This window comes from Pan troglodytes, chromosome 3 (assembly GCF_028858775.2).
Source record: "Pan troglodytes isolate AG18354 chromosome 3, NHGRI_mPanTro3-v2.0_pri, whole genome shotgun sequence".
NCBI classification, from domain to species: Eukaryota; Metazoa; Chordata; class Mammalia; order Primates; family Hominidae; genus Pan; species Pan troglodytes.
Genome location: NC_072401.2, coordinates 9,910,515 through 9,923,007, shown reverse-complemented (window position 1 = coordinate 9,923,007; position 12,493 = coordinate 9,910,515). Strand labels below are relative to the sequence as shown.

The 12,493-nt window shown below is 38.9% G+C and overlaps 1 protein-coding gene across 1 annotated transcript; it reads right to left on the bottom strand.

Annotated features, from left to right (window-relative positions):
• Nucleotides 1-1,210: 1,210 nt before the first annotated feature.
• On the bottom strand, nt 1,211-7,599 carry LOC129143691 (beta-defensin 131A). Its single transcript, XM_054682765.2, has 2 exons — nt 7,412-7,599; nt 1,211-1,520 (listed from the first exon to the last, which is right to left on the bottom strand). The coding sequence occupies exons 1-2, from the start codon at nt 7,467-7,469 to the stop codon at nt 1,363-1,365; spliced, it is 216 nt and encodes a 71-aa protein (XP_054538740.1). The 5' UTR covers nt 7,470-7,599; the 3' UTR covers nt 1,211-1,362.
• Nucleotides 7,600-12,493: the final 4,894 nt, after the last annotated feature.

Genomic DNA, 12,493 nt, shown 5'->3' with positions numbered 1-12,493 from the left:
AGAGGGTCTGGCTGGCACTTTACTCACGGCAACGCGGGTGTCGCCCGGTCCCCCTGCCATGGGGGTCCCAAGAGCCAGGGGAGTAAGAGGGGCTGGCTGGCTCTTTACTCCCCGCATTGCGGGGGGCAACCCGCCCCCCTGCCATGGGGGTCCCAAGAGCCACGGGGGCAAGAGGGGCTGGCTGGCTCTTTACACCCCGCAACGAGGGTGGCGCCCGGCCCCCTGCCATGGGGGCCCCAAGAGCCAGGGGTGCAAGAGGGGCTGGCTGGCTCTTTACAGCCCGCAGTACGGGGGGCGCCCGGCTCCCCTGCCATAGGGGTCCCAACAGCCAGGGGGGCAAGAGGTGCTGGCTGGCTCTTTCTTCCCCGCAGCGCGGGGGGAGCCCCGCCCCCCTGACATGGGGGTCCCAAGAGCCAGGGGGGCAAGAGGGGCTGGCTGGCTCTTTACTCTCCGCAGCGCGGGGGGCGCCCCGCCCCCATGACATGGGAGTCCCAAGAGCCAGGGGGGCAAGTTGTGCTGACTGGCTCTTTCTCCCCGCAGCGCAGGGGGCGCCCCGTCCCACTGCCATGGGGGTCCCAAGGGCCAAGGGTGCAAGTGGGGCTGGCAGGCTCTTTACTCGCCGCAGCGCGGGGTCGCCCGGCCCCCCTGCCATGGGAGTCCCAAGATCCCGGGGGGCAAGAGAGGCTGGCTGGCTCTTCACTCACGGCCGCGCGGGGGCGCCCCGCCCCCCTGCCATGGGGGTCCGAAGAGCCAGGGGGGCAAGAGGGGCTGGCTGGCTCTTTAATCCCTGCAGCGCGGGGGTAGCGCGCCCCCATGCCATGGGGGTCCCAAAAGCCAGGGGCGCAAGAGGGGCTGGCTGGCTCTTTACTCGCCGCAGCGCTAGGGGCGCACCGCCCCCCTGCCGTGGGGGTCCCAAGAGCCAGGGGGGCAAGTGGGGATGGCTTGCTCTTTCTTCGCACGGCAGCGCGGGGGCGCCCAGCCCCCCTGCCATGGGGGTCCCAAGAGCCAGAGGGGCAAGAAGGGCTGGCTCTTACTCCCAGCATCGCGGGGTGTGCCTCACGCCCCTGCGATAGTGGTCCTCAGAGCCAGGAGTGAGAAAGGGACTGGCTCTTACTCCCCGCGTCGGATATAGTACTATGGGTGAAACAACAATGTGGCTGTGGATGTAAATTAAGGGAGTAAATGTTAAAATGCACAAATGAAAATAGAGTGGAAGCATTTATAAAATTTATATTCATTTTCACCTGACCATCTAAACATGCAATTATAATAATTTTCGTCTATCATGTTAATTATTCATAGATAAGAGAGTTTAAGACATGTTTTTTGTCCTGGAGTCTGAAGAAGATGGAGTTAGAATTTTCACCACTTCTTTTGTCCGTGAATTTCAATGATCTTCAGTTTGCAGCAGATGCTGAAGTCAGCACAGTATCTAATTGCATGTTCATCAGCATTGCACTTCAGTCTGCAATGATAGTAGTATTCTGAAGGACATTCATCATTAGAAATGAAGCTTCTGGCTTTTAAAAGAGAAGACAAATTATATGACACAATATTACTTACTTTTTATTGTTAAATGTCTGAAATGTTTTATAATAAATTAAAAACATTACAGAACGTTCCCAGAAAAACAAAACCAACAGCAAAAAATGCAAGAGAAATAATGGAGATGCTGAATAAAGACAAGCGATGATTTCTTCTATAAAGAGAGTAGATAAATGAGGCAGTAGCTGGAAATGTACAGAATTTTAAATGAGAACTATTACCACATATTTCTACCTAAAATGAATTATCCAGCTTGGGGGTGGTGTAGATATTCATAATGCAGGAAATAATGTTTATCTTCTGGAGTTAAATTCTTGAAAAAGTCATTGGGGATGTAATCTAGTGTAAGTGGAGGGGTTGGCCTTGAATCAGAGAGTGAAGAGAAGGTAGATTATGGATAAAGATAAAACTATATGAAGAGATATGGTGGTGGGAAAGTGGAAAAGCTATCTTTGGTTGCTTCTCTGTTTTTGGTGAAATGAGAAAAAAGAATCCTTAATTGAGAGAAGGGTCAGAAGGAGTTGAGTCTTAGTTCCAGCTTCCCAGCGTATTCGGGCTCAAGGCCATGTCTCCTTTATTGAGGAAGTTACTGAGATATGCACAGGAGCCTATAACCCATAATCTCCCATAAATATTCCCTTTAAACCTACCAGTCCTTCCCAAATCCTTTTGTTACAATTTATAATTTAAAATAATTGCCATGACCAACATCATGAAAGGTTCTCCTTATGTTTTCTTCTATAAGTTTTACAGTCTCAGGTAATTATGTTTAAATGTGTAGTTCATTTTGAGTTGCTTTTTGTGTGTAGTGTAAGACACAGGCCCAATTTTATTCTTTTACATGTGAATATTCAGTTTTCTCAGTACCAAGTATTGAAGAAACCGTCTTTTCCCCATTATATATTCTTCGCATGTTTGTTGAAGGCCAGTGGACTGTATAAGTGTCGGTTGATTTCTGGGTCCTCTATTCTCTTCCAGTGGCCTATATGTCTGTCTTTATGCCAGTAGCACACAGTTTTGATTACTCTATCTTTATAATACATTTTGAAATTAGAAAATGTGATGCCCCTAGCTTTCTTTTTCTTGCTCATTGTTTTGACTATTCTGGGTCCTTTGTGGTTTTATATGAATTTTAAGATTGTTTTTCCTATTTCTGTCAAGAGTGCCATTAGGATTTTGATAGGGATTGTATATAATCTATAAATTGCTTTGAATAGTATGGATATTTTAATATTATTATGTCTTCCAATTCATGAACATAGGATATCTTTCCACTGATTTGTGTCTTCTTTAATTTCTTTCATGAATGTCTGCAATTTTTAATGTACCAGTCTTTCATCTTTTTGGTTAAGTTTATTCTTAAGTGTCTTATCTTTTTCTTGCTATTATGAATGGGATTTTCTTTACTTGCTTTCCAGTGCTTGTTGTTAGTGCTATAGAAACACAACTGATATTTGTATGTTGATTTTCTATCCTGCAACTTTACTGAATTTGTTATTAGTTGTAATAATTTTGGGAGAGTAAAGTTTAGGGTTTTTTACAAAAAAATTATGTCATTTGGAAATAGATGATTTTACTCATTCCCACCCCCCGACTGTTTGGATGCCATTTATTTCCTTTTCTTGCCTAATTGTTCTTGCTAGAACTTTTAGTATCATGTTAAATAAATGTGGCAAGAAGGGGCACTTTTGCCTTGTTCCTGATCTTGGAAGAAAAGCTTTTAGTTTTTCACCATTGAGTATGAGTGAAGAATTTCTTTTTACTTTTATTGTAAGGTAGGACTACTGGTGACAAACTCTATTTTTGTTTACCTAAGAAAATTATGTATTTTTATCTTAATTTAAAGGGTAGGCTGGGTGCGGTGGCCTGCACCTTTAATCCTGGTACTTTGGGAGGCCAAGGCGGGCGGATCTCCTGAGGTCAGGAGTTCGAGACCAGCCTGGCTAACCTAGCGGAATCCAGTCTCTACTAAAAATACAAAATTAGCCAGGCGTGGTGGTGGCTGGCTGAAGCACGAGATTGCTTGGACCCAGGAGGCAGAGGCTGCAGTGAGCCAAGGTCACTGCCACTGCACTCCAGCCTGGGTGACAAAGTGAGACTCTGTCTAAAAAAGAGAGATAATTTTACTAAGTAGAGAGTTTTAAGATAGTGTTCTTTTTTTTTCTTTTATAACATTTTAAATATTTCACTTTCCTCTCTTTTTGCTTATGTGGTTTAAGAGAAGTCTGATGTAATTCTTATCCTTGGTTGTCCATAGATAAAGATTTTTTCCCTCCTGGCTTCTTTTAAGATTTTTTTTTTGTCTTTGATTTTTGGCAGTTTCAATATAATATGCCTATGTTTAATTTTTTTGTATTTATCTTGCGTGTTATTCTCTCAGCTTCCTAGATATGTACATTTTGCTTATTTTCAATATCGGGAAAATCTCAGAATTTCTTCAAATATTTCTTCTGTTCCTTTCTTTCTCCTCCTCCTGATATTTCATTACACATATATTGTTCCTTTTGTAATTGGCCTACACTTATTAAATATTCTGTTCTTTTTAATTCTTTTTTCTTTGCTTTTAAGTTTTGGAAGTTGCTATTTAAATTTCTTTAAGCTCACTGATTCTTTCCTTGATCATATCAGTCTACTGAGGAATTCATCGTTACAGGCTAACAAGTGTTCCTCCAAAATTTGTATGTTGAAGTCCCAATCTTTGGTATCTCAGAATGTAATCAAATTTGAAGGTAAGTTTTTTTTTTTAAGGAGTGATAAAGCTAAAATGAGACTCCCAGGTTATGGCCCTCATGCAATACGGCTGATGTCCTTATTAGAAGAGGAAGAGACACCAGGAATGCGTGTGCACAGAAAAAATGCCATAAGAGGACATGGCAAGAAGGCAAGCAGCTGCAAGCCAAGACAGGCCTCAGGAGAAGCCAAATGTGCTGACATCTTGATCTTAGAATTATAACTTCCTGAACTGTGAGAAAATGAACTTTTGTTTTTTAAGGCACCCATTCTGTGGTACTTTATTATGATAACCCTATAGCAATGCAAGAATGGCCTAATACATCTATATTTATATTGGACAAAATTGACTTTAAGTGAAAAAACATAAAAAGAGACAAAGAAGGTCATCATATAATGATAAAAGGGCCAATTCAGCAAGAGGATATAAAAATTCCAAATATGTATATATATATGTACCCAGTAGTGGAATGCTTAGATATATTAAAAATGTCATTAGAGCTAAAGAGAGAGATACACCTCAATATAATGATAACTGAGGGCTTCAATATCCCACTTTCAGCATTGAACAGATCATCTAGGTAGAAAGCTAACTAATAATCATTGAATTTAATCTGTACCGCAGACCAAATAGACTTAACAGACATTTACAGAGCATTTCATCCAATAGCTGTGGAGTACACATTCTTCTCTTCATCACATAGAACACTCTCCAGGCTAGACCATATGTTAAGACACAAAACAAGTTTCAACAAATTTTGAAAAATCAACATTACATCAAGTATATTCTAGACAAAAATAGAATAGAACTAGAAATGAATACTAGGAAGAACTTTGGAAACGATACAGATAACATGGAAATTAAACAACATGCTTCGGAACAACCATTGAGTCAATGAAAAAACAAAGAAGAAAATAACAAATGTTCTTGAAATATATGCAAATGGAAACACAACATACCAAAACCTATGGAATACAACAAAGACAGTGCTAAGAGAGAATTTTATAGCAATAAATGCCTACTGCAAGAACATGGTAATATTATAAACAAGCTACTATGCACCTCAAGGAACAAGAAAAACAAGAAAAAATGAAATTCAAACTTAGGAGAAGGAAAGAAATAATAAAAATCAGAGCAGGACTAAGTGAATTCGAGATTTAAAAAATGCAAAGAATTAATGAAACAAAAAGTTGACTTTTGGAAGAGATAAACAGACTTTATAAACTGCTAGCTAGACTAACCAAGAACAAAAGAGAGAACGCCAAATAAATAAAATCAGAAATAAAACAGGAGACATTACAACTGACATAAAAGAAACACAATGGATCATTAGTCTGTTGTAAACAACCATATGCTAAATAATCCATACGATGAATTTTTTTTACCAACACCAATAATCAATCTAACTTTCCCAAATTAATTTTAAAATCCACCAATACTTTCTAATAAATCATATTAACTGTGGTTTATACATGACATTTAGATTATCAATTGACTTATTTATCTTTTCTGAGGCGCATATTACCTCTGAGCACATTTTAAAATTTATTTCAAGATTCCATCATTTATATAATTATACAGAATTATACTTTTCCTCCATGAATGTTGGTGTTTTATATTTTTATTGAGATAGAATTTACTATAAAATTCATTCCTTTAGAGTGTTCCATTTACTGAGTATCAGTGGATTCTTAAAGTGGGATATACTGATGACCACTGAATGAAGGAATGAAGTACGAATATATGCCACAACATGGATGAATCTTGAAAACATTATGCTAAATAAAAGAACGCAGACATGAAGGATCACATATTTCTTATTCTGTTCATAGTAAATATCCAGAATAGGAATATACATAGAGACAAAAATTAGATCAGTGGTTGCTAGGGACTGGGAGGAGGAGAGATTTCTTCTTGCGGTTATAAACATATTCTGGAATTAGATAATGGTGAGGGGTGCACAATTTTAAGAATACACTGATAACCACTGAATAGAACACTTTAAGGCAATGAATTTTATGGTAAATTGTATCTCAATAAAAATATAGAAAACCCACTAACATTCATGGAGGAAAGGCATAATTATTTATAATTATATAAATAAGGGAATCTTGAATCATGAAGTATTATATAAATGAGGGAATCTTGAATTGTGAAGTATTAAAATGTGCTTCAGAAATGATCAATAAGTCAACCAGTAATCTAAATCTCAGGTATGAACCACAGTTTAATATGTTTTTATTATGGGGTATTGATGAATTTTAAAATTAATGTGGGAAAGTCATATTGATTATTTAATTAATATGCTTATATATAATTGGCTAGTTATGTGGTTAAAAATTAAGGTGGAATCTTAACTCTCACCATACAAAAAGTAATTTCCATATAAATTAAATGATATCATATGAGTTTTATTCAACTTTAAAGGAACACAGAGGCTAGGTCCTTCCTTGGATCAGTGGTGAATTTATCCTGTGAACCAAGGATTATGGTGGAGTTTCCACCTCTTCACCTCTAGCCCTTCTTCTAGTCATCATTCGCTTTTCGTTTTTCCAGTTCTTTAAATTTCCTGTGTTCTGTGTGCATCCTCTCACCATCTTTTGATCAAACACAACTCTCAAGTAAGTTTATTTTTTATTATTATTATTTTTTGAGACAGGGTCTCACTCTGTTGCCCAGGCTGGTGTGCAGTGACATGACCTAAGCTGAATGCAGCCTTGACATCTCAGGCTCAAGCGATCCTGCCTAAGCTTCCTGAGTAGCCAGAACCACAGACACGCGCCACTATACCTGATTAATTTTTTTTTTTTTTTTTTTTGGAGAGATGGGGTTTCACCCTGTTGCCCCCACTGGGCCGGTCTAGAACTCCTGTGCTCACCCACCTCAAACTCCCCAAATGCTGGGATTATAGACATGAGCCACTGTGCCCGGCCTCAAGTGAGTTTATCGTAGGTTAAATCACTGCAGTGAACCACCTTATTTATTTCTTTAGTATCAACTCTTCAATCCTCTCAGCAGCCTTCATGGTACAGTAAAATCTGCCCATGCCTATTTTATTTTCAGACTCTTGAAAGACCTTGCATTTTCTTTTACTTATATTTTTAGAACTTTGGAATAAAAAAGTTTCTGTCTTACCTGGAGGAACTGTGAACATCAAGGAAAGGACTCCAAAGACAAAAAACAAGACCCTCATGTTTGAATAGGTAAAGCAGGTTAGAGAGAATCAGTAGCTGAGATGAAGAGGACTTCTGTGTACATTCAGTTCTCTGAAGAGGTGAGTTGTTGAGTGATTATTGAACCTTTCAGGAGCAAGAACATTTCTGTGTTTCAAGGAGATTTTATATCAGGAGAAAGCATGCAATCATCACGACTATCAGTCATTTAAAGTACATTTATCAAAGGTCAAGAGGGTGTGTGCAAAGGTAGTAGAAAGCACAGCCATGGCAAAGGCAGGAGAGAGACTTGAAATATCAGCATTGTCTTATGCATTCTGGAGGAACTGTAAAAGTTAAGGAAGCAGTTATAGAGGAAAAGCATTCATTTTATTTTTCCGATAACAGGAAGAAGCACGTAATACAACAGCATGCCTATTTATTAATATTTTGGCACCGTGTGTTAGCATGCTTAAGCAATGGAATTAAATATGAAATTATAAACAGACTAGTGAGATACAGAAAAACTTTTATTTGATTATCTTTCTGTCCAATCGATCAAATGAGATAAACTAATTTTTCTATTGAAATCTAAGTTCACACAAATTGTTTGCACATCAGTTATGCGTAATATGAGGGGAATTAAAGAAAGAAAAGTGGGCCTTAGGGAACCTATAATACACTTCGGAAAGCAAGTAATATATACAAAGAAACGGCAATGCAACACGAGCATATTTCTGGCAAAGAGGCACAAATTACTTCTTAGACACTAAGGAAATGAACATAAACACCAGAATACTTTGGGTGCCCTAGGGAATGCTTAAAGAGGGTATGAGTAAACTTTATTTATTTATTTTTTATTTAGAGACAGGGTCTCACACTGTTGCCCAGGCTGGAGCGCAGTGGTGCGATCTTGGCTCACTGCAACCTCTGCCTCCCGGGTTCAAGTGATTCTCCTGCCTCAGCCTCCTGAGTAGCTGGGATTACAGGCACACGTCTCCATGCCTGGCTAAGTTTTGTATCTTTAGTAGCAATAGGGTCTTGCCATGTTGGTCAGGCTGGTCTCGAACTCCTGGCCTCAAGTGATCCACCCGTCTCGGCCTCCCGAAGTGCTGGGATTACAGGGGTGAGCCACCACGTCTGGCCAGAATATCAACTTCAGAAACTGCAAAGTACATGCACATTCGTGGTCTTACTTGACCTTCATTCTTTTCTAGATGGTGTCACTACAGGTGAAGTAACTTTTCTCAGTACCAAGAAGGAAGTTCTCTTTCTTCCATGGCTTCTTCTTGGTGCTACTTCTATAATACTTCAGAGTGTCAGTGAATGGAACACGTGGTTACATTATTTGAGCAGGTCCTCCCTGCCTTTAGAGACTGTGAAAATGAAATCTTGAGTCACGGATGGGGAGGTCTTGGAAGAGGCAAACTTCCCAAGTCTTAGCCTAAGGAGGGCCAGTGAGGGGCATGAAAGCTCTGGGGATGTTTTTTCCTAAACCTCCATTCAGGTCCTTCCTCCTGAGTTGCTGAGGCAGCGGTGCCTGGGCACAAGCCTCTGCCAGCACCCTAGCAACTCAAAGGGGGATCTTAGGGTCATTGTGCTGGTTATTGCTGACTGCTCCATTTACTGAAGCCAGAATGGCCTAGGATCATTAGCATCTCTGATCCAGAATCCAGAATTTACTGATTTTTCTCACCTCTCTGGGAATTATTTCTTTCTTGATCACGAGGAAAAGCTTTGGAAGTACAGTTTACACTGCAAAGCAATACAATTTATGAGAGCAAATAATTGAAATCCTTTATGGAACACTAAGGGCATAATTTTCACTGCTTGATATTTTCTATGAACATTTGTTTGCCAGCCTCATGTAGGTTGGTGCAAACGTAAATGTGGTTTTTGCCATTACTTTCAATGGCAAAAATCGCAATTACGTTTGCACCAACCGAAGAGATTTGGAGCCAGGAGGCAGGCTTGGAATTCTGCCCAGGAAGCCCAAGAACATTGTGTAATCCATGGGCTACCAATCACGGATATCAAAGAAGGGTCAGAGAAAGGTTCATTGCATTCTGGGGGTGGACCAGTAGGTACCAGATGAGCATTGAAAGATGGCTTAGATTGCAGAGGGCTTCAGCAAAGAAAGATAAAGTGCTTTGACCAATGACTTTCCTTAAAAGAACACCAAGAAGAAAATCAGATAGCTATCAAGCTATCAAATATAAGCTGTCACAGTAGAAGAAGAAAGAAGGTAATTTACCATTAGATAATTAAATTTGACCGAGAAATTATAGCGTTTTATTGCACCTAACTCTCCAAGAAGGCACCAGATTTTCAATAGACAATTTATAATCAAGTATTCATTGTTTACCTTCCTTTCCTGCCTTCAGCAGTATTGACAGCTTTGGGGACTTTGATGCATTAATTATCTATTTTTCTTCTTGTTGCTGCCGGTTTTCTTTTTCTTATTTATTTATTTATTTATTTATTTATTTATTTATTTATTTGAGACAGAGTCTCACTCTGTCACTCAGGCTGGAGGGCAGCAGCGTGATCTGAGCTCACTGCAACCTCCACCTCCAGGTTCAAGTGAATCTCCTGCCTCAACCTCCCCCGTAGCTGGGATTACAGGTGTGTGCCACCACACCCAGCTAATTTTTCTATTTTTGGTAGAGATGAAGTTTCTCCATGTTGGCCAGGCTGGTCTTGAACTCTTGGCCTCAAGTGATCTGCCTGCCTCTGCCTCCCAAAGTGCTGGGATTACAGCAGTGAGCCATGTGCCCGGCTGCTGCCAGCTCTCTAAATCCATTGTTTTCTTTACTTTAAGTCTGTCAATATCCTCAAGTTCCTGCCATGTTAAAAACAAAACACAAAATTGTCTTTCCTGTATTTAGTTTGTTTTTTTAATGAATGCCCTAGCTTTTCCCTTTCCCCCTCAGGAAAATCATAGTCTCTATGCTTCATTTCCATTTTATCTTTCATTCACTTCTTACCGCACACGTGGCTGACATTTTCCCTCAGCTTTCCATTGAATATACTTTTGCTAAATCACTCACAAGTTTTTCTCTGTATAAGAGTAGACAAACACATATATGTCTATATCCTATAAGTATATTTTATTTTTATTGATTCCTAAGTATTATTTCATGTAAAATTGGAAAAACTAAGATTATCATGATAATAGATATAACACATTACTTGATCACTTAAAAGATCATTACTATTTTAGTTTATTTACTTTCCATTAAATTTCTCTCTCTCTTATTCTTGTGATTCACCTATAGTTTTATTTTTTTAATAAGTATTACTTTATTGTAAATATTTTCCTATACTATTTTCAAATACTCCAAAACACTAATTTTCACTTTCTGCATAATATTCCATATTATGGATATTTCATAATATATTTATGTAATCATCCTTTCACTGTTGGGCATTGTTTTTTGTTTATACTTTCACTATTTAAATGTTATGAGATTGTCCCAAGGGGCTTCTCTACTATTTCCAAATCAATTTCTGGCTAGGTCTCCTGACCCAAGTGGCTGCTGGAGTTGCAGGTGTGCTTAACTTATATGGAGCGAGTAAAACCTTTAGTTCAATACGTTGTTAATTGAAAGGAGAATCTTAGTATAGACTATTTTCCAGTATAGGTAAAAAATGGATAATAACTTTGTTCAACTAGCAAAATAAGAGAAAAAGATAGAAAACAGGGTAAAAATAAATGATAGACATAAGGTCAAACGAAATGAGTAAAATCACTCCATCAGTTGTTAGGAGGCAATTTTTTTTTCTCTTTCTGCACTTGAGTTGATAAAGTCTATAGATAGATTCTCTTCATAGCTATGAGAAGCATATTGGCACAAGGTTGCTCTCTCTCTCTGTGTAAATGAAGTATTAGCTCTAGCCTGGATGTTCCCTATAAGCTTCAGAATAAAAAAATTCAACTATTTACTTGACATCTACTTTTGGATGTCTAATAAGCAACTCAAGAATTCCAAAATGAATTTTTGATTCATACCGCTTTCTCTGTTAATACTCACACTCCCTTTAGTCTTGCTCTCTCAATGATGGGCTCATGTACCTAGTTGTTTAGGTTAAAAAACAAAAACGAACAAAAACTCTGAGCATACCTTTGATTCTCTCATTTCATAATTACAACCCATTAGCAAGCCCAGTTCTATCTTTAAAATATCTCTTTTATTTTTTATTTTTAAAAACTTTTGAGACAGAGTTTCACTCTGTTACCTAGGCTGGAGTGCAATGGTGCGATCTCTGCTCACTGCAACCTCTGCTTCCCAGGTTCAACCGATTCTTGTGTCTCAGCCTCCCGAGTAACTGGGATTACAAGTGCTAGCTACCAATTCTCAGCTAATTTTTGTATTTTTATTTTGGGGAGATGGAGTTTCGCCATGTTGGTTAGGCTGTTCTCAAACTCTTGTCCTCAGATGATCCGCCTGCCTTGGCCTCTCAAAGTGCTGGGATTATGGGTGTGAGCCACTGGGCCCGGCCTAAAATGTGCCTTAAATCCAATATTTGTTCACTTCCTCTGTCATTGCACCATTGTCCAAGTCACTAGTGTCTCTGGAGAGAGCCCTCTAACTTGTCTCTATGTTTCTATGAGAGCTTTGCATACTCTAATTTATGGTCAGACACCAGAGATATGTTTCTAAAATGCAAATTAAATCAAATTATTTCCTTATTGAAAATCTAATTATGTTTTTTAAAAAAAAACTACATAGAATAAATCCAGTCTGTTTACATGGCACACAATGTCCTACCTGATTTGGTTGCTGAATATTTCTCCAATCCTTTTTTTCCTGCTACTGTTCCCTCTTTTCATTCTGTTCCACATGTATTAGTTTTCTTGCTCTTCCATAAACATTTAAAACTCATTTCTACCTCATAGCCTCTGTTTTTACTATTACCATTGCAAGGATTATTCTTTTCTAAGATATTTCTATGGAAACTCTGTCCCCCTATTTCATTCAGTCTTTGTTCCTGTGTCACCATCACAGAGAGGTTTTCCATGATTATTGAATAAATTCTAAAATAAAATTGATATTGAAAATGG